The 21633-nt window shown below is 42.4% G+C and overlaps 2 protein-coding genes across 3 annotated transcripts in view; both read left to right on the top strand.

The window, feature by feature from the left end:
* PGM2L1 (phosphoglucomutase 2 like 1) overlaps nucleotides 1–11794 on the top strand; it is a 74746-nt gene extending 62952 nt beyond the window's left edge. Inside the window, exons 13-14 of the mRNA XM_003129639.5 lie at nucleotides 3148–3281; nucleotides 5383–11794. Of these exons, the coding sequence (XP_003129687.1) occupies nucleotides 3148–3281; nucleotides 5383–5485 (237 nt within the window). The 3' untranslated portion in view covers nucleotides 5486–11794. The remainder of the gene's footprint in view (nucleotides 1–3147; nucleotides 3282–5382) is intronic.
* Nucleotides 16966–21633, top strand: part of P4HA3 (prolyl 4-hydroxylase subunit alpha 3) — a 54440-nt gene continuing 49772 nt past the window's right edge. Inside the window, exons 1-2 of one of the 2 annotated variants that reach the window (XM_021062490.1) lie at nucleotides 16966–18289; nucleotides 20021–20103. The gene's annotated coding sequence lies outside the window, so the exon portion shown is untranslated. Of the gene's footprint in view, nucleotides 18290–18728; nucleotides 20104–21633 lie in introns of those variants that run through there. The other variant, XM_021062489.1, reaches the window with a different exon arrangement.

Here is a 21633-nt window from a genome sequence, read left to right as displayed (position 1 = left end):
CTGTAGCTTTGTGATACTGCCTGAAGTCTGGGAGACTTGTGCATCAGACTTGGTTTTGTTCCTCAGGATTTCTTTGGCAATTCTGGGCCTTTTATGGTTCCGTATATATATTTTTGGATTTGTCTAGTCCTGTGAAAAATGTCATGGGTAATTTGATAAGGATCTCATTGAATCTGAGATTGCTTTGGGTAGTAGGTCCATTTTAACAACATTAATTGTTCTAATCCAGGAGCATAGAATATCTTTACAATTCTTTGAATCCTTTTTAATTTCCTTGATTAATGTTTTATAGTTCTCAGCATATAATTCTTTCACCTCCTTGGTCAGGTTTATTCCTAGGTATTTAATTTTGGGGGGTTCAACTTTAAAGGCATTGTGTTTTTAATTGTGGCACAGCAGAAATGAATCCGACTAGGAACCATGAGGTTGCGGGTTTGATCCCTGGCCTCACTCAGTGGGTTAAGGATCTGGTGTTGCCGGAAGCTGTGGTGTACGTCGAAGACGCAGCTTGGATCTGGCGTTGCTATGGTGTAGGCCAGCATCTGTAGCTCTGGTTAGATCCCTAGCCTGGGAACCTCCATGCCACAGATGCGGCCCTAAAAAGCAAAAAATAAATTAAAAAATAAAAAATAAAAGGTATTGTATTTTTGTATTCCTTTTCTAATATTTCACTGTTTGTATACAGAAATGCAACCAATTTCTGAATGTTAATCATGTGTCTTGCTACTTTGCTGAGTTCATTGATCAGTTTGAGTAGATTTCGTGGAATCCTTGGGGTTTTCTCTATATAATATCATGTCATCTGCATAGAGTGACAATTTTACTTCTTCTCTTCCAATTTGGATACCTTTTATTCCTTTTGTTTGTCTGACTGCTGTGGCTAGGACTTCCAATACTATGTTGAGTAACAGTGGTAAGAGTGGGCATCCTTGTTTTTGTTCCAGATTTTGGCAGGAAGTCTTTCAGCTTTTCTCTGTTGAATATTATATTGGCTGTGGGTTTCTTATAAATGGCTTTTATTACGTTATGTTCCCTCTATACCCACTTTGGTAAGAGGTTTTATCACGAGTGGATATTGGATTTTGTCAAGTGCTTTTTTCTGCATCTCTTGAGATGATCATGTGGTTTTTGACTTTTCTTTTGATAATGTGGTTTATGACGTTGATTGATTTGCATATGTTGAACCATCCTTACAAACTTGGGATGAATCTCACTTGGTCATAGTGTATGATCTTTTTTATATGTTGTTGGATTTGGTTGTGGATGGCTAAGAATTTAGAATTTTTGCATCTACATTTATTGCATATACACAACGGAATACTACTCAGCCATAAAAAAAGAACAAAATAATGCCATTTGCAGCAATATGGATGGAACTACTCATACTAAATGAAGACTCTCATACTAAGTGAACTAAGTCAGAAAGAGAAAGACAAATACCATATGACATCATTTATATCTGGAACCTAATATATATGGCACAAATGATCCTCTCTACAGAAAAGAAACAAACTCATGGACATGGAGAACAGATTTGTGGTTGTCAAGGGGGAGGGGAGGGAGTAGGATGGACTGGGAGTTTGGGGTAGATGCAAACTATTGCATTTGGAATGGATAAGCAATGAGATCTTGCTATATAGCACAGGGAACTATATTTAATCACTTGTGATAGAACATGATGGAGGATAATGCAAAAAAAAAAGTATGTATAAATATGTAACTGGATCACTTTGCCGTACAACAGAAATTGATAGAACATTGTAAATCAACTATAATATAATTTTTTTAGTAAAATTAGGTTGTGATAATGGTTGTGTAATTATAAATGTAGTAAAATTCTTGAATTAAAAAAAAATTAGAAAAGGGAGTTTCTGTTGTGTCTCAGTGGGTTACAAACCCGACTAGTATCCATGAGGGTACGGGTTTGATCCCTGGCTTTCCTCAGTGGGTTAAGGATCCAGCATTGCCCTGAGCTGCGATGCAGCTTGCAAACACGGGTTGGATCCTGTATTGCTGTGGCTGTCGTATAGGCCAGCAGCTGCAGCTCCATTTCGATGACTTGACCCCAGTCTAGGAACTTTCATATGCCACAAGTGTGGCCCTAAAAGCAAAAAATTAAAAAAAATTTTTAAATAAAAATATTTTTTCTGCACTTCCGTGCAGATTCAGTGCATCATTTTGCCGTCCTCTAGGATTTGTGCACTCTCCTTCAGAGACTGTTAATAAACTCTTTGTGAAAGTGCTTTGAAGTCGTATAGCACTTCACAAACTGTAGAGGCAGTTTGGACTTTGGTATAGATAGACCTGGCTTCAGCTTCTTGCTCTGCCACTTAGCTGATTACCTTGAGCAGGTCGTTTACTCTCTTTGAGCCTCGTCTGTAAATTGACAGGGAATGTTTACTTTGTAGGATTATTGTTGAGGCCTGGAGATCATGTGTGTAAGGTAAATAACCCAATGCCTATACTATTATAAATGTTCTGTAAATGGTAGTTATAAATTATGATACATGTAATGTGTACTTTAAAATTCTTTTTAATATTTAATATTTTTAAAGAATTAAAATATTTAAAAATTTTTGGGAGTCCCCATTATGGTGCAGTGGAAACGAATCCAATGAGGAACCATGAGGTGGTGGATTCAGTCCCTGGCCTTGCTCAGGCATTGCCGTGGGCTATGGTGCATGTCGCAGACACAGCTCGGATCCCGTGTGGCTGTGGCTGTGGTGTAGGCCGGCAGCTGTAGCTCCAATTAGACCCTAGCCTGGGAACCTCCATATGCTGCGGGTGCAACCCTAAAAAGACAAAAGACCATATATATATTTTTTTTAATTTTTAATTGCAGTTAAAAAAAAACAACATAAATTTATCCTCTTAACTGTAAAGTTCGGTAGAGTTAACTCTGCTGAACTACATTCACATAGCTATGCAGCAGATCTCCAGAACCTTCTCATCTTGCTAAACTGAAACTCTGTACTCAGTAAACAGGTCTCCATGTCCCCCTCCCCCAGCCCTGGTCAACCACCCTTCTGCTTTGTTTCTATGAGTTTTACTACGTGACATACCTCGTGTAAGTGGCATGTATTTTACGATGGGTGAAAGTGAGAAGGGTTCCCAGTGTAACAGAGCTGTTGTTACGACTGCACACAGGTGCTGCCTGTGAGTAAAAACAGCCAGATGATTACGTTTACGTTTCAAAACGGCTGTGTTGCTACGCTTCGGACCAGTGGGACAGAACCAAAGATAAAGTATTATGCAGAGATGTGTGCATCACCTGACCGGAAGTGAGTATTATTTTTAAAATATCTTATATGCAAAAGCTGTATTGAGATGTAATTGATATACCCTACAGTTCCCCCATGTGAAAGTGTCCATATGCAGTGGGTTTTAGGCTGTTCAGAGTTGTGCAGATACCACCATCATCAATTTTAGAACATTTTCATCACCTCAAAAGAAGCCGCGTCGGACCCATTAGCAGTCACTCCCCATTCCCCACCCTTCCAGCCCTAGGCAGCCACCAATCTACCATTTGTCATTATAGATTTGTTTATTCTGGACATTTCCTATCAATAGAATCATACAGTATGTGGCCCTTGGTGGCGAACATCTTTTACTTAGCATAATGTTCAAGGTTCATCCATATTAGAATGAATCAGCGTTTTATTCCTTTTTAAAAAAGAAGTTGTTTTCATAGCCCAACAATATTCCACTGTATGGATATACCACATTTTTTATCCATTTATCAGGTGATGGATATTTGGGTTATTTCCACATCTTGGTTATTATGAATAGTAGTGCTCTAAATGTTGGTCTGCAAGTTTTAGTGTGGACGCAAGTTTTCATTTCACTTGGGTATGTGTCTAGGATCATATCTAGATGGGCCATATGGTAGTGCTGTGGCTAACTTTTTGGGAAATTGCCAGAGTGTTTTCCAAAGAGGCTGCATTATTTGGGACTTGAATTTTAATTTTTCAGTCAGTTTATAGTCCTGGGAAAGTTCTCTGAGCTTTTATATGTGAACATAGAGAAATGATCAAAATAGTATTTATTGCCAAATATCCATTTGCTACATTTGATTTTGATTTTTTTTTGGGGGGGGTTGCTTTTTAGGGCTGCACTCACGGCATATGGAGGTTCCCAGGCTAGGGGTCTAATCAGAGCTGAGGCCACCGGCCTATGCCACAGCCATAGCCATGCCAGATCCAAGCCGCATCTGTGACCTACACCACAGCTCATGGCAAAGCCAGATCCTTAACCCACTGAGCGAGGCCAGGGATCAAACCCACCACCTCATGGTTCCTGGTGGGATTTGTTTCCACTGTGCCACAATGGGAACTCCATCTGATTTTGACTTTAACCTACCCAATTAATTTCCTTTGAAGAGTATGAATTGTGACTAAATTAACCTGACATAGTCAGTCAAAGGCCTTTTTCTGGGGGTCGCTGCACTTGCAGCATGTGGAAGTTCCTGGGCCAGGGATCGAACCTGAGCCACAGTAGTTGACAAGGTCAAATCCTTAACTATTGGGCCACTAGGGAACTCCCAAAGGCTATTTAAACGTTTTTGAGTAGGCTTTCCTATAATGTCATCATTGATCAATATATATTCGGGAAGGAGTTTTTCTGTTTTTTGTTTTGAATTGCATAGATAAAGGTACTTTATTTACTGTTTCCCTGAATCTTTGTGTTAGGAGTAGATTTTATTCCTTTGGGGTAAAAAAATGACCTTGTGAAGTTATTCAGAGCAGAATGTAAAGGGAACCAAATTAGGTGATGCTCTATTTGGTTTGAAGTGAAGGATTATTAAAGTAATAAAAACTGATTTGTTGTGTAGCTTGTAAAATGACTGGGAAGGCAGTCGTCAAGAGGCTTTCCTAGAAATGTTTTGGGCAATGGCAGCTCTTCAGGTGATGACTTTGAAAGGCACTTTTGTTACTTTTTAAACCTCTCATTCTTTTAGTCACACCTCTTTCTCTGCTGCCTGAAAGATAAGCCACATCATCCCATAATATCTGTACCAAGTAGTCCTGAAAGTGTTTCCCAGAAGCCATTTATCCTCCGACCCGGTTTCATGTTCTAAGCCGTTCAAGTGCCGGTCAGGAGACATCTTCAGCTGTACTGCCTCTCCCCGGGTGTCACGTCCCAAGGAAGGGCTCTTAACGCGGTTCGGGTTCAGTTCGTGGTGCTGGTGTTCTCCGTGTGTACGGTTCCCCTCTCCCCCCTTCGGGCTTGTTTTGTTTTAACCGAGTGAACTTCTCTTTTGTTCACCAATTGTTTCATCCTCCTCCCATCAGGAATATGTCCTCTTAATCAGTTCTGACAACTTAAACAAGTTTTAAGGCTCTGAAAATAAAGCGTTTCAAAACTCTTAACCTTTTTCCTCAGTGACACTGCCTTGCTAGAAGAGGAGCTGAAGAAACTCATTGAAGCTTTGATTGAGCATTTCCTCGAGCCCAGTAGAAATGGACTGACCTGGCGCTGTGTTTAGTGTTCAGCGGTACATCCTTGCTTTGCCCTGGCCTGTGGCACAGAACGACCAAGGACGCCATGCACTGAACTCGTGTTCACAGTCTCTGTCTGTCTCATTTGGCCGAGTATCTTTTTCCTATTTCTTTCTTACTGGTTGGCTGACTAAACAAACTGTATACATTTGAAATGGAATGGTCTGAAGAGAAATGATTCAAATTTTTTCATAATCGTGAACAAAAGTTACTGCATTAAAAGTGTTATGGTAACACGTCGTTCTTCCTTCAACAGAAACAAAACAGTACAAATGTGAGTTTTCTTATTCAAGTGTGATTCAGCTTAGTTCCATATTCTTGGAATTGCGTATAGCACAGTTTGTTTGTTTTAAGTAAGATGTATGTTGTATAATTGAAGTGTTAGTTAAGGAAATTAATCCATAAGATTGGCAAGAAAATGGCACTGGTCCCAGTATACTTTGGAAAAGTGTCATCGCTACGTCATAGGTATTAACTTACAAATTAGAATATTTGAAATAGGGTATTTAGTTAGCATTTGTAGCTTAGAACAGATGTCACAGTATGTGGTTTCAGCACCTCTTTCAGGTGCTCTTGGTGCAGTGTAAATTTTATTGTATTTATTTAAAATTCTGACATTACGGAACATACAACAACAGTGGCAACTCTCCCAGTGGCTTGGTTCTTGTCAAATTTCTCAGTGCCTTCTCAGGGTATGGTTTGAATTGAAATAGTGTTCTTGCGTTGAATATAACAATTAATTCATAGGCAGTTAAAGAAAATCTTCCAAACCATTATATAGGTGCTTCCCCTTTATATCAGATAAGTTTGTTGATTTTAAAATCTTACGAATGTAAATCAGAATCTCAATAAAAGCAGGTTCAATATAATTGTAGTTAAGGAACTTCATGTTAAAATTGTCAGTTATCACAGCCTCTAAGAAAAGAAAAAAAAATATTGAGCAAGAAGCTGTGAATTTAGTTAAAAGTTTAACTTTTTTTTTCTTTTTAGGGCCTCACCTGAGGCATATGGAAGTACTCAAGACAATGCCGGATTCTTAACCCACTGATCAAGGCCAGGGATTGAACCTGCATCCTCATGGGTTCATAACCCGCTGAGCCACAACGGGAACTCCTAAAACTTTGTTACGTTTTTACAGCAGTATTTATTTCTTTATCACATGAAGGTAAGCTCTTTTACTAAGAAATAAAACATCCAAATGTTAGATGTTCTGAAATACTGAAACTACATGTTTTAAAACAGAAGTTCAGTGAGTTCTCTGGTGGCCTAGTGGTTAAGGATCTGGTGTTATCGCTGCTGTGGCTCAGGTCCCTGCTGTGGTGTAGGTTCAGTCCCTGGCCCAGGAACTTCCACATGCTTCAGGGGTGGCCAAAAATAATAATAGTAATAAAACTAAAGTTCAGTTTATCCTAATATCTTGCTGACTTCCATAGACTTTCCAATCATAAGAGTATTTTTAATCTGTTTTAGTGTGGAAAAAAATTTTTTGGAAGTTAACTTTTGGTTGACTCTGCTGGATTCTAAAAAAGAGTTAATAGAGAAGTGCTGTTTAATCTTTTTAAAGTATATCCCCTCCTATAAAGCTCTCCAAGTACTTAAACACATGTGGTCTAGTTACAGTGTAACAATAACGAGGCCTGGGGTATATATACATAATTATACTAAACAAATTGCCTGTGGGAGATAACTAGTATTAGAGAATTTATTTCCTAAAAAATGTTAATAATATAAAATTTGAACTGACTAGAATATTGAATCATAGCTTGGTTTATTGCAGCTATCAGCTAACATTTGGTTGAACCAAGATAATTTCAAATTATTGTATTGCCACTATTGTTCATTGGTTCCTTACTTTCTTATAGTTGAATCTTGTGTGACTAGATAATAGACAGCTAAATGTAGAGTACCGTATTTCTGAATGAGTTTGTTTTCAAAAGCTTGGCACTGAAGAAATGTGTAGACTCTTTTGCCTTATTTGCTATTTTAGGAATGTAAATTGTAATTTAGGAAATGGCCTATAGTCTACCAAGTGGTGTGAACAATGCTATGTATATGAAAAAGATGTGTATTCAGTTTTAGTGTTTGTGTTTCAGTGACTAAAGAGCAAAGTGGAGGTAAAATGATGTGATCGCGCATCTGTGATCACTAAAGCTGTGTCATATTGTCGTTCTGTTATACAGAGAACAGTTTTGAGTGCTTTCATATAATGCCAGATTTGAGTCCTCTTAATCACGGTCAAAAGTCGTTAAGGCCGGGATTCTTATCTCAGAAATTTAAACATCCAAAGTTAAAAAATAACAAAATTGTACAGATGTTCCCAAAGTGTATAAATTGAAGGAATTGTTTGATTCTAACGAAGCTCCCGAGTCTGTCTGAGCGTAATATTTCACAAGAATTTGACGGAGTGTGTGTGTACACTTGCCTAACTGGGTGAGTTCAGTGGCCCAAGCCAACTGGGAGAAAGAACAGAAGTGCTGGCCAGTAGGTCTCAGCCTTAAGATCTACATAACCCTTTTCCTTATGAACAGGATCATGGAAATGAATATATTCTCATGGAGCCTGTAGATCAAAGCTGGGATTTTTCTAGAGCTGTAGGGAAAGGGAAAGAAGTAATGGGGCAAGATCAAAGCACTGGAAATAAAAAGTAGAAATAAACAAACAACAGACAGCTCAGTAAGCTGGCACAGGATATGCTTCGCGTGAAGGGCAGACTTAGCACCGGAAAAGCAGGGAGTGAACCTACTGCGGGGAAGTTTTTTATTTTGTTTATTTATCAAGATGATGAGCAGGTAGTGATGCTTTTGTTTTCTTTTGTTAGTAACCTCTAAAAAGAGGCCAGGAGGCCTATGAGGAGGCGAGAAAAGTGTCCCTCTTAGCGATTCAGCTCCTGTGAGGATGTGGTGTGTTAGGATCATACAGGAACAGGGGAGGAAAGGATATCGCAGAAATGAGGAGGAATGAAATATCTCTTGGAAAATAACTATGAGAAAAAAGTACAAAGAATTAAGATCATTCAACTCTGGAGGGGAGAAAGCTGTTGAGATAGCTTAAGAAGTCTCGAGTTATTAGCCGAATCTTTCATTGAAGAGCTCAAAGAAGAAGGTAATATGACGAACTGTTTTCCATCCCCAGCAGGGACAGAATAAGAGGGAATAAAGTTTTTTTTAAATAAGGTTAAAAATTTTATTATTAAGGGGTATACGAAATAGCCTTTTAAAGTTCCTTCCAATCCTTTTTGAAATCTCAGATTGAAACAAAGATGTTGTGACAAAGCGCACTGAAAAGTAACATTTGAGTTTGCCTCCTTATCTAGAAGAAAACTTTAGCTCGCAAGATAGTTTTTGTATATGTTGAGTAGCAGATGCCTGAGCGCAGTCTTTATTCACTGTGTAAAAGACCTGCTTAGTTTAACCTGGCAAGGTGAGACTTGATCACAGTTTTGTTCATCTGGAAGAATGGCTAGCGTTATAGGATATCCGAGGGTTTTGTTTTACATATAAATTATTGTTCTTTGGATGTAATAACTTCAGCACTTAAAAAGGTTCTAAGAGGAGCTCCCTTTGTGGCACAGCGGAAACAAATCCGACTAGGAACCATGAGGTTGCAGGTTCAATCCCTGGCCTCGCTCAGTGGGTTAAGGATCCGATGGTGCCGTGACCCGTGGTGTAGGCCGGAGACACGGCTGGGATCTGGTATTGCTGTGGCTGTGGCGTAGGCCGACAGCAACAGCTCCGATTAGACCCCTAGAGTCTGGGAACCCCTATATGCCTCAGGTGTGGCTCTAAAAAGACAAAAAGACAAAAAAAAAAAAAAAGTTCTAAGAGATTAGATGCTTTGAAATATCTTGATACAGGAAATAGACCTCCTGTTTGTTAAGTCGTTTCTGGAAGTGATGCAACAAAGATCTTAGCCGGAGGTTAAAGGAGAAATTGTTCAATGAACTGCTGCTATTAGTATTTCTCTTAGATGTTTTCCCTTGATGTTTGTGATGCTTGAAAAAGTCCAAATTTTACTTGGATAAATTTGTTTTATGCCTCTTTCTCTCTACCTCCCTCTTTCCCTGTAGGTGCCCTCCTACATTTTGTTACTGTGAAAGCTGTTGCCTGTTACCTCACTGTTAAGAAATCTTAACTATACATTCAGAATGCTTTAAACTTATTCCTAAGCTGTTTTTGTTTATGGACTTTGGGTTATTTTGTTATTATTGTGAGAATATTTAAGACATTGTAAGAAATAATTTTAAATCTGTTGCATAACCTGTTTTGGTCTGTCTGAATACTATTATATATTAATTTATTATGGCCTTTTACAGTTCACTTGTTTTCTGAGATTGCGCTAGAACCTGGTGAGGAAAGAGTTATACTAACCAAGATGAATGGTCAGTTCATCTAGCATTGTACTTTCGGCATCCAAAGCACAAGATCTGAGGAAGTCTTTCTTCACAGTTTTCCCTCAGAGCATCATAAGCCATGAGAAGTCTAAGTGAGACAAAAAAGAATCTCTTGATGTCTGACTCTACACAGCCTGACTTGAGTTCTAATTGGAAACAAAGTTAATAATTACCATTGGTTACTTTAAAATATTCACCATACTGTTCCATTCATTAAGACATCCCTTCCTCCTTGTTAGTTTAAGACTGTGTGTACTTCAAAAAGGGAACATAAAAGAATGAGTGAAGTGGGAGTTCCCGTCCTGGCTCAGCTGAAAGGAATCTGACCTGTATCCATGAGAGTGCAGGTTGGATCCCTGGGCTTGCTTAGTGGGTTAAGGATCGCGTTGCCCTGAGATGCGGTGTAGGTCACATATGAGGCTTGGATCTGGTGTTGCTGTAGCTGTGGCGTAGGCCAGCGGCTTCAACTCCAATTAGACCCCTAGCCTGGGAACCTCCATATGCAGTGGGTGTGGCCCTAAAAAAAAAAAAAAATTAGTACAGTGACCAGGATAAGGGCAAAGTGATGGATCTAAAGTTTGCTTCTCGAATTTTTCCACCAGCATGATCCTAAAGCAGAGGAGCGTGAGTGTGGGGGAAGGGGCCTGAGAGCAAAATCAGAAGCAGCCAGCCACTCATGACATTTCGTGTTCTGTCCTAAAAATGTAAGTGAATTTTGCATTCTCCCTAATAAAACTTTTACCATAAAAGCGATTCCTTCAATCCTCATGGAAATTTGTACTGCCAGAAAGAGGAACCGTGCTTATCACGTGGGCTCTCAATCCCCCCAACCCTGTCCCCCTTCCCCCCGCCCTGCTCCCCGCCCCCACCATTGCTGGATATCCCTGGAGATACGCACATGACTCCAGTGTGAGAAGTATAAACATAGAACATAAGTGGGATGGTCCCTGCCCTTTAGAAGCTGACCTTTGAAAGTAGTAATGCCACATCAAAGTGACCTGAAAGAGTTATCACTGAACCTTACCAGTCGGAGAGGTTGGCCAGTCTGTTCTCTTGAATTCATCGGCATTCCTTGACTAAGAAGGAGCGCCTGACTGTCAGCTCCCTGAGGGCAGGGATCTTAGTTTATTATTCCTCATATCCGCACCACCTGGCAGAGTACCTGTTCCAGAGCACTTCGTTGGGGACAGTAGGAATTATGGGACTTTATTTTAAAGAAACAAATAATTGAGAAACAATCAAACACATTAATTTTCTGACTCAGCTTTTGAAAAACAATTCTCAGTTCAGAAATTTATAACAAAGTAATGTTTATTAAGTAAGCATGCATACCCTTAAACATTGTTTCTTTGGAGAGAGCAGAGTGTAGTCCTATTTCAAAGTTGTGTGTGATGCCTAGCATTTTACACTCAAAGCAGGGTGTTGGCCAAGAAGGCTAAGAAGATGTCTACGTGGGATTAGCATCACTAGTGTTAGGGCCATTTTAAGCCTACTAGTGTCACCTACCCAGTGAGTCACACCTAATTTGATGCTGTTTGGCATATTTCTGTTGTGTTATGATTCATCATACATCTTACAAAAGCCCTTCACACTCGAGGTGCACTTAATATATAATGAGGCCTTGTGTTACAGACAAAACCAAACTCTTCATGTGTGTCGTTGAATATGCCAGACAAAATATGTGCAGTTAAGAACTAATTATTTTTGCCTAGAGCAGTAGTTCAAAATTGCGCCCTTGTTTTAATAGTATAGATTCTGTCAACATCTTCTCACTTTTCCCTACAAAAACACCAGGGTGTATCGTAAGTACTGCCTAGGAGCATTTGCACTTTAATTTATGTGTATGTTTTTCTTGTGCTTTTAGCCAAATGAAGTGTTATCAGTAATAAACAGGTCTCTTCATAGGCATGAGTTTCTGTGTAATTTTTATTATCGTAGATACTGTGTAGTTCATAAAGTTTACTACCCACACTGAACACGGTCTTGAAATACATGCACGGCATACCCTAGAAGCTCCTGCGACCCTAAGTGAATATTATAGCTCACGCTCAGTAAATATTTCTTGATTGGTTCATCAGAAGTCCCAGAAGAAATAACTCATATTAAAGTTCTCTCCATCTTATTTTTCTCCTTCTCTCCTTCAGTTGACCTAATTTGTCTGCCCATGTTAGCATCAGCTAACATGATAAAAAGTTAAAGGTTTGGAAACTCCTCAAAAGTAGCAACTGTATATCTGTGATAGAGTGGTGGTCATGGAATGTTTCCAGGGTTGGTCTGGTCCTGGTCTCCACTGCCTGCCTTCCTCTGATTAGGCTCAAAGGTAAGATGAGTGAGAATAACAACTGCAAGGTCCTTTTATCACCTACACTGAATATTCTGGGAACCATGCTGACGCCTCCTTATCTCTTCCTCTATTTTATTGTTGCTCATAACGCATAAATAGGATAACAAATTTTGGTAGTAGTAATAGCTGTCTCTATGCGTGTAGCCTTTTTACTCCTTTGCCACTGCCTAGAATGGCGCATGGTACATAGTGCGTGCCCAGTAAATATTTACTGAATGACTGTTAACCCATCTCATGTTTCTGCCTGCAGAAGAAAAGTACTGAATTCTACATGGGTTCTGCCTGTGCACAGAGTTGCATGTGATGAGAAGTATTCAGTAGCAATACCCTCGGCTTTAGAGATTTATAAACCCTTTAATCAACGCCTTGTTCACAGGACATCTACTTCTCACTGCCTCTGGGTCATCTCTGCCCATGTCCTTTGAACTGAAATCTCAAGCTCAGCATTTCTTCCTGCTTTTCTAGCCCCATGTCCTCCTAATCTGAAACCTCCAAATCATCTTTGATTTGTCCTGCCACGATATGTGCTATTTGATAAGTTCTTTTTTTTTTTACTTGAAGTATGGTTGATTGATAATGGGTTAGTATCTGGGGTCCAGCAAAGTGATTCAGGTGTGTGTGTGTGTGTACTTACATATATGTAAATGTCTATATATTCTTTTTCGTTTATTGTAAGATATTGAATGTAATTCCCTTTACAGTAAGAATTGTTTTATAAATATATATAGTTATGTATATAAATTTATATATAGTTTATATATAAGCTATATATAAAATAGATAAACAATATGTATAAATTTTATATATTTTATATGAATATATATATTAACTGCAATATATATAGTTATATGTATTCTATATAGTTTATATATATTAACTATAAATATCAGATATAAGCAACTATATATAACAAACTATATATATATATATATATATGTAGTCAATATATATTAACCATGTATAAACTATATATATATAGAGAGAGAGAGTTTTATATATAGTTGCTTGCATCTGCTAACCCAAACTCTTAATTCATCCTTCCCACGCCCCTTTTCCACTTGGGTAACCATAAATTTGTTCTCTGTGTCTAAGTATCTATTTCTGTTTTGTAAATAAGTTCACTTGTATCAGTTTTTATATTCCACACATAAGTGATACTATATGATATTTGTCTGACTTCACTTAGTATGAGCGTCTCTAGGTCCATCCATGTTGCTGCAAATGGCATTATTTCATTCTTTTGATGGCTGAGTAATATTCCAGTGTGTGTGTGTACCATATCTTCTTTATCCAGTCACCTGTCAATGGACATTTAGGGTGCTTCCATCTCTTGGCTATTGTAAATAGTGCCGCTGTGAACAATGAAGTGCATATTTCAAATTAGTTTTCTCTGGATAAATACCCAGGGATGGGATTGCTGGATCATATGTCATCTCTGTTTTTAGTTTTTTAAGGAATCTCCATACTGTTTTCCAAAATGGCTGCGCCAGTTTACATTCCCACGGTATTATAGGAGGGTTCCCTTTTCTCCACACCCTCTCCAGCATTTATTACTTGTGGCCATTTTGATGATGGCCATTCTGAGTGGTGGGAGGTGGACCCTCATTGTAATTTCGACTTGCATTTTTCTAATAAGTAGTGATGTTGAGCATCTTTTCATGTGCCTGTTGGCCATTTGTATTTGTCAAGTTCTTTAAATTTAGCAGTCTCTGAGGGTAACAGCAAGGCCATGGGTGGTTTGGTACTGTGATATTGGAGCAGGGATGTGAGCGGAGAGGCGGGGGAGGCCCTGTGTGCTGTGCTGCAGAGCTTGGACGTCAGTCAGTAGGCAAGGAGAGTCAGAGAAAGGTCTAAGCAGCAAGTCTCCGAGGGGAGATGGCGGGGGTGGGGGAGGTGGGAGCGAATCCACCCCTGGAAAGAAGCTTAAAGGTCCGATCATCCAATCTCATCATTGTCTACAGTGTAACTACCAAATGGGGAAGTAGCTCCGAGCCTCTCCAGTGACAGCTTGCCAAGACAAGTTGTGCTCTTTGAAAGAAAGGCGAGTAGAGCAGTCTTATTGTGTTCAGCTGGAATCTGCCTCCTGCAGCTTCTATTCTTTGGTCACACTTGGAAACTCAATGTTACACAAAGGTCTGTTTCCTTGCCATGTTACTGAATCAGGTCCTGCTGCTCTATGCTTAAAAAATCAGTACTCGAGAGCGACGAGTGTTGCTAGAAAGGAAAATTGCTTTTAATCAGCATGCCGGTGGTCTGGGGAGATGGTGTCCCCAAAAAGCCATGCAAGTTTTTAAAGGGGAAGTCATCTCCGTTCATGATAGAGATGGGGGCAGAGCCACCACCATCCCCCACAAGGAGTGCTTGTCCGGTCCTCCTTGGGATCTTTCTTGGGATGCTGTCTTGTTCACAGAGTGTGTTCACAAATTATTCAAGGAGAAGCCAGGAAAGAGGTCTGGTCATCTGTTACTCATTTCTACATCTTTGATCTACGGAGAGAACCACATGAGGCAAGGTATTGTGTAATGCAAAGGTGTGAAAAGTGTGCTAGGGCCTGAGAGTACCGCATGGTGTGCCTGGTTTGAGTTAGGGGCGAAGACAAGGGGCCTCCTGCAGAGAACTCTTTCCTGCCAAAAGCTGCTTAGAGTCCCTGGAAGGCTTTTGCCCTCAGCCTAAATATCATCATTCAGCTATATTCCTTGTGTGACCTGCTTTTGAGATTCCCCCTCTGCTCCTGATCACCCCGTGGACAGTTTTCAAAGACCCGGGTGCAGAATTAATATAGTGCCACATATGTAGGCCAGCCCAGAGTAGAGTAAGGTGGGATGTCTACTTGCTAGAGGTGGCAGGGAGAGGGCCCTGCCTGCAGTGCACTCCTTGATGCCTTTTGCTTTGCAAACAGCTCCTCTCTTAACCCTCAACTCAGGCGTCATCCCTCCCTAAAAGCCTTTCCTGCCTGTCTCCCACCCTCACCCCACCATCCAAGTGGGGCAGCTCCCCCCGCCCCCAGTTCTGCCGAAGCTCCCGTTTGTTACAGCACTTGCCACGCCTCGCCTCAAGGAAATGATTGGTTTGTGGGTCAGACTCTCCCAGTCAATTGTGAGCTCCCGAGGGCTGGAACTGGCAGACTCAGTGCAGTTCCCCAGTGTCCAGAACAGAGCCAAGCAGACAATTAGCCCTCAGGGGAGAGAAAAAGGTTCAGCTGAAGTAAACTGAGCTGGAACTTGAGCTGCGTTTTCCAAATCCTGTAGGCTATGAATAAGCAAAGGGGAGGAGGCGCCTATGGTATATGAATAAATTCAACCTGAAGCAAAGGATGGGTGACGACTGGAAAGCAGTACTTGACACTTGCTAGAGGGCTTCCTGCCAGATGTTGGCTGCAGCAAAGTCATCAACTGGAGCGGGGAGACACCAACCTGTGACTAAATCAGGAAAGCTGGAGTGGAGGAGGTGGAGGAGGCTTATTCCCAGGTGGGCAGGGAGCAAGGGCAGGAGAAAACAAACCAGCACCTGGATAACTGGGTCAGAGTTTTTCCCAGTTGTTCGCCATTCCCATATAGGCATGCTTCCCCTCCGGTGGACAGGGATCCGTGTCTCATAGAACAAACTCAGAACCTCTGCCCTGGAAGAAGCACGAAGTTGATGAAGCATCTCTCTTTATAGTTAGGAGAGCTTGAGGGTCGAGGTGGGGATCCACTTGAGTCCACAGAGTGGATTTTTGCAGAACCCAAGTCATCTTATTCCCAAGCTGCTGCTCTCTCCCCCATGACCTGAGGCTGTCGAGTTAAAATTCATTCCGTGGATCTTAGCCTTCAAGCTGGAGTCCTCCCTACTTGTATTCAGGAGAAAACTAAGGTCCAGAGAGGAGGCATGATCCCAAGTCACCAAGAAGTATAGGGGCAAACCTGGGACTAACACCCAGGTCTCCTGACTGCTGGTCCCCTTTCTCCACCGTACGAATATTTGGTAACATGCTAAGAGCCGGACAGGGAATAAAAAGTGGTCAGATGCGATCCACATCTTTTTTTTTTTTTTTTTCGTCTTTTTTTTTTTGCTATTTCTTTGGGCCGCTCCCGCGGCATATAGAGGTTCCCAGGCTAGGGGTCAAATCAGAGCTGTAGCCACTGGCCTACACCAGAGCCACAGCAACGCGGGATCCGAGCCGTGTCTGCAACCTACACCACAGCTCACGGCAACGCCCGATCCTTAACCCACTGAGCAAGGGCAGGGACCGAACCCGCAACCTCATGGTTCCTAGTCGGATTCGTTAACCACTGCGCCACGATGGGAACTCCCGATCCACATCTTTAAGAAGACAAGAATGACAACCATGCCACAGAAGTGCAGCAGGAGAGGTAAGCCTGGAAGTGTGGGCGGGAGCAGAGGGGCCACCCTGGATCTGGGCGGGGCTCAAAGGAATTGCCAGGACTAGAGCAGAGCCTTGAAGGAAGAGCAGAAGCTTGTCAGGGGTGAAAAGAGAGCAAAGGTCTTACAGCCACAGGAGACAGCAAGAAGAAAGCAGGAAGTAGCATCCTGCAGAGGCCAGATAATAGGTTTCTTTCTTTCTTTCTTTTTTTTTTAACATGTATACATCCTTTTTTCTCACATTATGCTCCATCATTAGTGACCGGATATAGTGCCAGTGCTATGCAGCAGGATCTCATTGCTTGTCCATTCCAAAGGCAAGAGTCTGCATCTATTAACCCCAAATTCCCAGTCCATCTCCTCCCCCTCCCCTCGGCAACTGCGAGTCTGTTCTCCAAGTCCATGATTTTCTTTTCTGTAGAAAGGTTCATTTGCGCTGTATATTAGATTCCTCAGCCAATGGCACTTCTGAATTTATACACTTTTACTGGGTAAAATGCCCACAGTTCCAACTCTGAAGCTGACAACCTATACAAGTTTTTGTTTTTTAGGCCAGACCTTCTTTCCAAGCTTCAGAGCCACGCATCCAACAGTTTTCAAGTCTCTCTACCTGGATATCACACAACACTTCAGACTTTAAGTTGTTCAGACCTAAGCTTTTTTTGGGGGGGGGGGCAGGGGGTTGTTATCCAAGGCGTGTGGAAGTCCCTGGGCCAGGGATCAAACCCATGCCATAGCAGCGACCTGAGCTATAGCAGTGACAACACTGGATCCTTAACCTGTTGAGCCACCAGGGAACGCCCAGATCTCTCCAGTCTTGACTTAAAACGATTGCTGGTTCTAAGGCTGGCTGGGACTTGGGAATGGCAGCAAGGATTCTGGAACTTGCCTCATTAGTTGACACCCATTTAGTCAGCTTATGTGGGGAAATTGGCTCAGTAGAAAACTGGGAATACTAGGAATCTGTGCTCTACTTTCCAGTTTCCAGAGTTCCAGTTGTCTTGTGATTTACCCACCGAGCCCTGCCCTCACTTCCAGTAACTCTGCCCCAGCCAGGATTCGAGATCCAGCTGTAGTCACCACCTAAATTCAGTTATCACAGACTTTTGTTATTCAGTGTCTATAAAACTCCCCCTTTTCTTCTTTATCCTGTAGTAAAGAACACAGCTTCTAATTTCAGAGTGCCTAGTTTCAAATCCCCCCTTTGTAGGAGATCCACTGTGGTACAGTGGATTACAAATCCAGCTGCAGCAGCTCTGGTGGTAGTCGAGGTGCGGGTTCAATCTCCAGCCCAGTGCAGCACGTTAAATGATCCATTGTTGCCACCGCTGAGGCTTACGTTGCAGCTCCAGCTTGGATTCAGTCCCTGGGCCTGGGAACTTCCGTATGCTGTGGGTGTAGCCATTAAAAAAAAATGCCCCCCTTTCTAGTTCTGAGACCTTGAGCAATGTGATAGCCAGCCTCCGAGAGGGCCCCAACAGTCCCTGCCTGGCAAATAATGGCATTTCACTTCCAAGATTAGGTTATGAAAGATACTTTATCTTAGATCCTTCTCAGATTGCTCTGAGTGAAACCAGATAGCGTGTCATGCGCAGCCCTATGGAGAGAAACATGTGTGAGCTTGGAAACCCTGGCCGTTCCTGTGCAAGAAGAATGTGGGTGCTGCTGAACTGGTGGTTCTGGCTCGGTGTCTCGGTGAGATTGCACTGATGCTGTCAGCCGCAGTTGCGGGCAGTCATCTGAAGGTTTGGGATGAGCTGGGGCCAGAGGCTCAGCTTCCCAGATGGCTTATATGCGGCGTTGGCAAGAGGGCCCAGTCCCTCACCGCACACGCCTCTCCATAGAGTTCCTCGAGTGTTCTCACATCAAAGCAGCTGGCTTCCTCCAGAGAGAGGGTTCCAAAGACAGAGCAAAACACACGTCAAGAGTTCCCGTTATGGCTCAGTGGGTTAAGAACCCAACATAATGTCTGTGAGGATACAGGTTCAATCCCTGGCCTCGCTCAATGGGTTACGGATCCATGTTGCCACAAGCTGTGGCATAGGTCAAAGAGGTGGCTTGGGTGGTGTTGCCGTGGCTGTAGCATAGGCCTGCGACTGTAGCTGCAGCTCTGATTCAACCCCTAGCCAGAGATCTTTCATATGCTGCAGGTGTGGCCATAAAAAGAGACAAAGATCGCAAGCCACACTGTCTTTTATGACTTAGCCTCAGAAGTCACATACTGTCGTTTCTGCAAAATTCTGGGGTCATGCAGGCCAGTGCCGATCCAGTGTGCGAGGGACTACACAGGAAGTGAGCAGCGAGGGCCGTCGTGGAGACTGGCGATCACAGACAAACAGATGGTCCATTTGGGACATGTGACGTTGGGGACTCCTGAGCGACATCCAAGTGCAGGAGGCAAGGAGGCAACTGGAAAGACGAGTCTGGAGCTCAGAGGAGAGGTCTAAGCTAGAGAGCTAAACTCGGAAGTTGTCAGTGTATTTAAATGAGTATGATCACCCAGTGAGAGTCTAGACAGAAGAGAAGGTCTTGGCTTTTAGGAGCTTCCGGTTCACTCTTTTTATGTGAAGTTTAAAGTTACAATTCAATTTTAAATGATAAAAACTTTAAAGAGAATTAGAAAGATACAGCAAGTACCCACGCACCTGACACTTGGAACGACAGATGTTAATATTCTTTCTCATTTGTCTCATAAGTTTTCCTTTCCTTTTAAACCCCTACCTACTCCAGTTCCCTGCTTTGACTCCTATATTAGATGTCTTTTTGAATTTTTGGTTGTACCCGTGACATGTGGAAGTTCCCGGGCCAGGAATTAAACTTGTGCCACAGCAGTGACAACACCAAATCCTTAACTGCTAGGCCACCAAGGAACTCCAATTAGATGTCTTTTAATTCATTAGTTTGGGCTGAATAATAAACTACCCCCCACAAAGGACTTGGTGTTTAAAGCAAGTATTTATGTAGCTCAAAATTCTGCAAATCAGGAATTTGTGCTGAGCTCGGTTTTGTTCTTCTGGTCTTGGCTAGGTTCATTCATGGCTCAAAATCAGGTGTCACATTATCTGGGAGCTGTGTAGCCTCTGCTGGGATGGCTCATCTCTGTCCCATGTGGTCTCTTGTCTTCCAGCAGGTTAGGTCAGGTCGGTTCACATGGGTGACAGCACAGGATCTCAAGAAAAAGAGCTGACACATGTTCTGGCATCGTGAGGCTTCAGCAGGCCTCTGCTTCATTCCTTTGGCTGAAAATGTCACAAGCCCAGATCAGACTGAAGGCAGGAGAAATAGTCCCCATCTGTTGAAGGGAAGAACTACAATGTCACAACTCAAAGAATGGATTCAGGGGAGATGGAGGGAGGACTGTGACCATTCCTGTGACCTACCACAGCATATACTCTCTGACTGTAGTCATCCACATTCGTCCCACAGGCAAGATATGCTTACCTGCAGTCCGGGAACCCCTGTGATCATGTCATCAGGCTCGAAGTCTAAGATTGTATCGTCTACATCAGGTTTGTACGTAGCTTGATGAATGCTGTACTTTCTGATCTTGATACCCATGAACTAAAAAGACAAGTTATTTGCCATCCACACACACCTAGTGGACAATGAGAGAGAGGATAATCTCAACAGACATTTCCAGCCAAGAGGGAGAAGCAGGAGAGACACAGAGCCATCCTTAGAGCAGTGCTGGACCCAGGCAGACAAAGGTTGCCAGGTCCTCTGTCCTGGGAATGACAATATTCCTTGCTCAGACCTAGATGCTACTCTCTGGCAGTAGTTCCCTAGTCTGTTGGTCTCTGTGTTTGGCTTGGTCTCTGGACGATTCTTTGTCCATCACTTTCCTTGGCTATTTTTTGGCAGCTGAGTAGCAGTTTGAATTATTTCAGCCCCTTTTAGTCCAGGCTGGTGGTACTTTCACATGTGCAATTCATTTAAAATTTTTGTGGTTTTAGAGTTCCCTTGTGGCTCAGGGGTTAAGGACCTGGTGGTGTCACTGCTGCAACTTGGGTTGCTCCTGTGACTTGGGTTCGATCCCTGGCCTGGGAACTTCCACATGCCACGGGCATGGCCAAAAAAACAAAAGCAAAAGATTGTTGCCAAAGGAATGAAGCAGAGGCCTGGTTAAGCCTCAGGCAGGTACCAGCTCTTTTTCTTGAAATCCTGTGCTGTCACCCATGTGAACAGACCTGACCTAACCTGCTGGAAGACAAGAGACCACATGGAATGGGTTTTCTGGGTATCGGTAATCGTCTGCTCCATAATCCAAATGACACATTCTCAATCGTTTTTGAGACATCCCTCTGTGTTACGTCACTCTTTTGGAATTGGGCCTCTGTGCATATTGCTCTTAAGAGTCCAAGAAGTCTCTTTGTCTAGGAGTCTACTAGACATCACTTGAATTCTCTCAGAGGTCTTACAGAGCGTGTTACAGCCACACATTTGACGCACATCTCCAGGCTGTGTTTCCCTGCAAGAGTTCTTAGCTGGCTAGAGAGCCTCAAGATGAAGACAGTTTTATTTTATAACGTGATCAGCCCTGCCCCTCTCTATTTTCTCTAAATTCACGTTTCGTGTGGGCCGCATTTACCTCGTAGCTCTCTTCCTGTTACAAGGTCCTCGCACCCAGCTGGGAGCACCCAACCGACACGTTCACCGTTCTGCCTAGAAATCTCCTTAGTCAAACCGAAAGTGTTCCAGCAGTTTCCCTCCATCTTCCAGTTGCCACAGGCAACAGTTTCACCAATTGTTTTGCCACCGTGAAACACAGATGACCACTTTGCCAGCCTCCAGTCCCAGTTTCCCCCTTTCCCCAGACTTCACCGTTGGCTTGCCATTTTTCCAGTCTCCACCCATCCCTGATCCAGCACCAATGCCAGGAATGTTGGGGTTTTGTTAAATGTCGCATTTCAGACCCCGACTTCTGTAGCATTCAACACTGACTGCAAACAAGCTATCTGCGCAGAGTGACTTAAAACAGCTATTATATCTCACAGCTCTGCAGTCTGGCCATTTAGACTGAGGTCAGCAGGTGGATTCTT

The sequence above is a fragment of the Sus scrofa genome, chromosome 9, assembly GCF_000003025.6.
Source record: "Sus scrofa isolate TJ Tabasco breed Duroc chromosome 9, Sscrofa11.1, whole genome shotgun sequence".
NCBI lineage: Eukaryota > Metazoa > Chordata > Mammalia > Artiodactyla > Suidae > Sus > Sus scrofa.
Note: the sequence above shows the minus strand (reverse complement) of the source record. Positions and strands in the feature narration are given on the sequence as shown.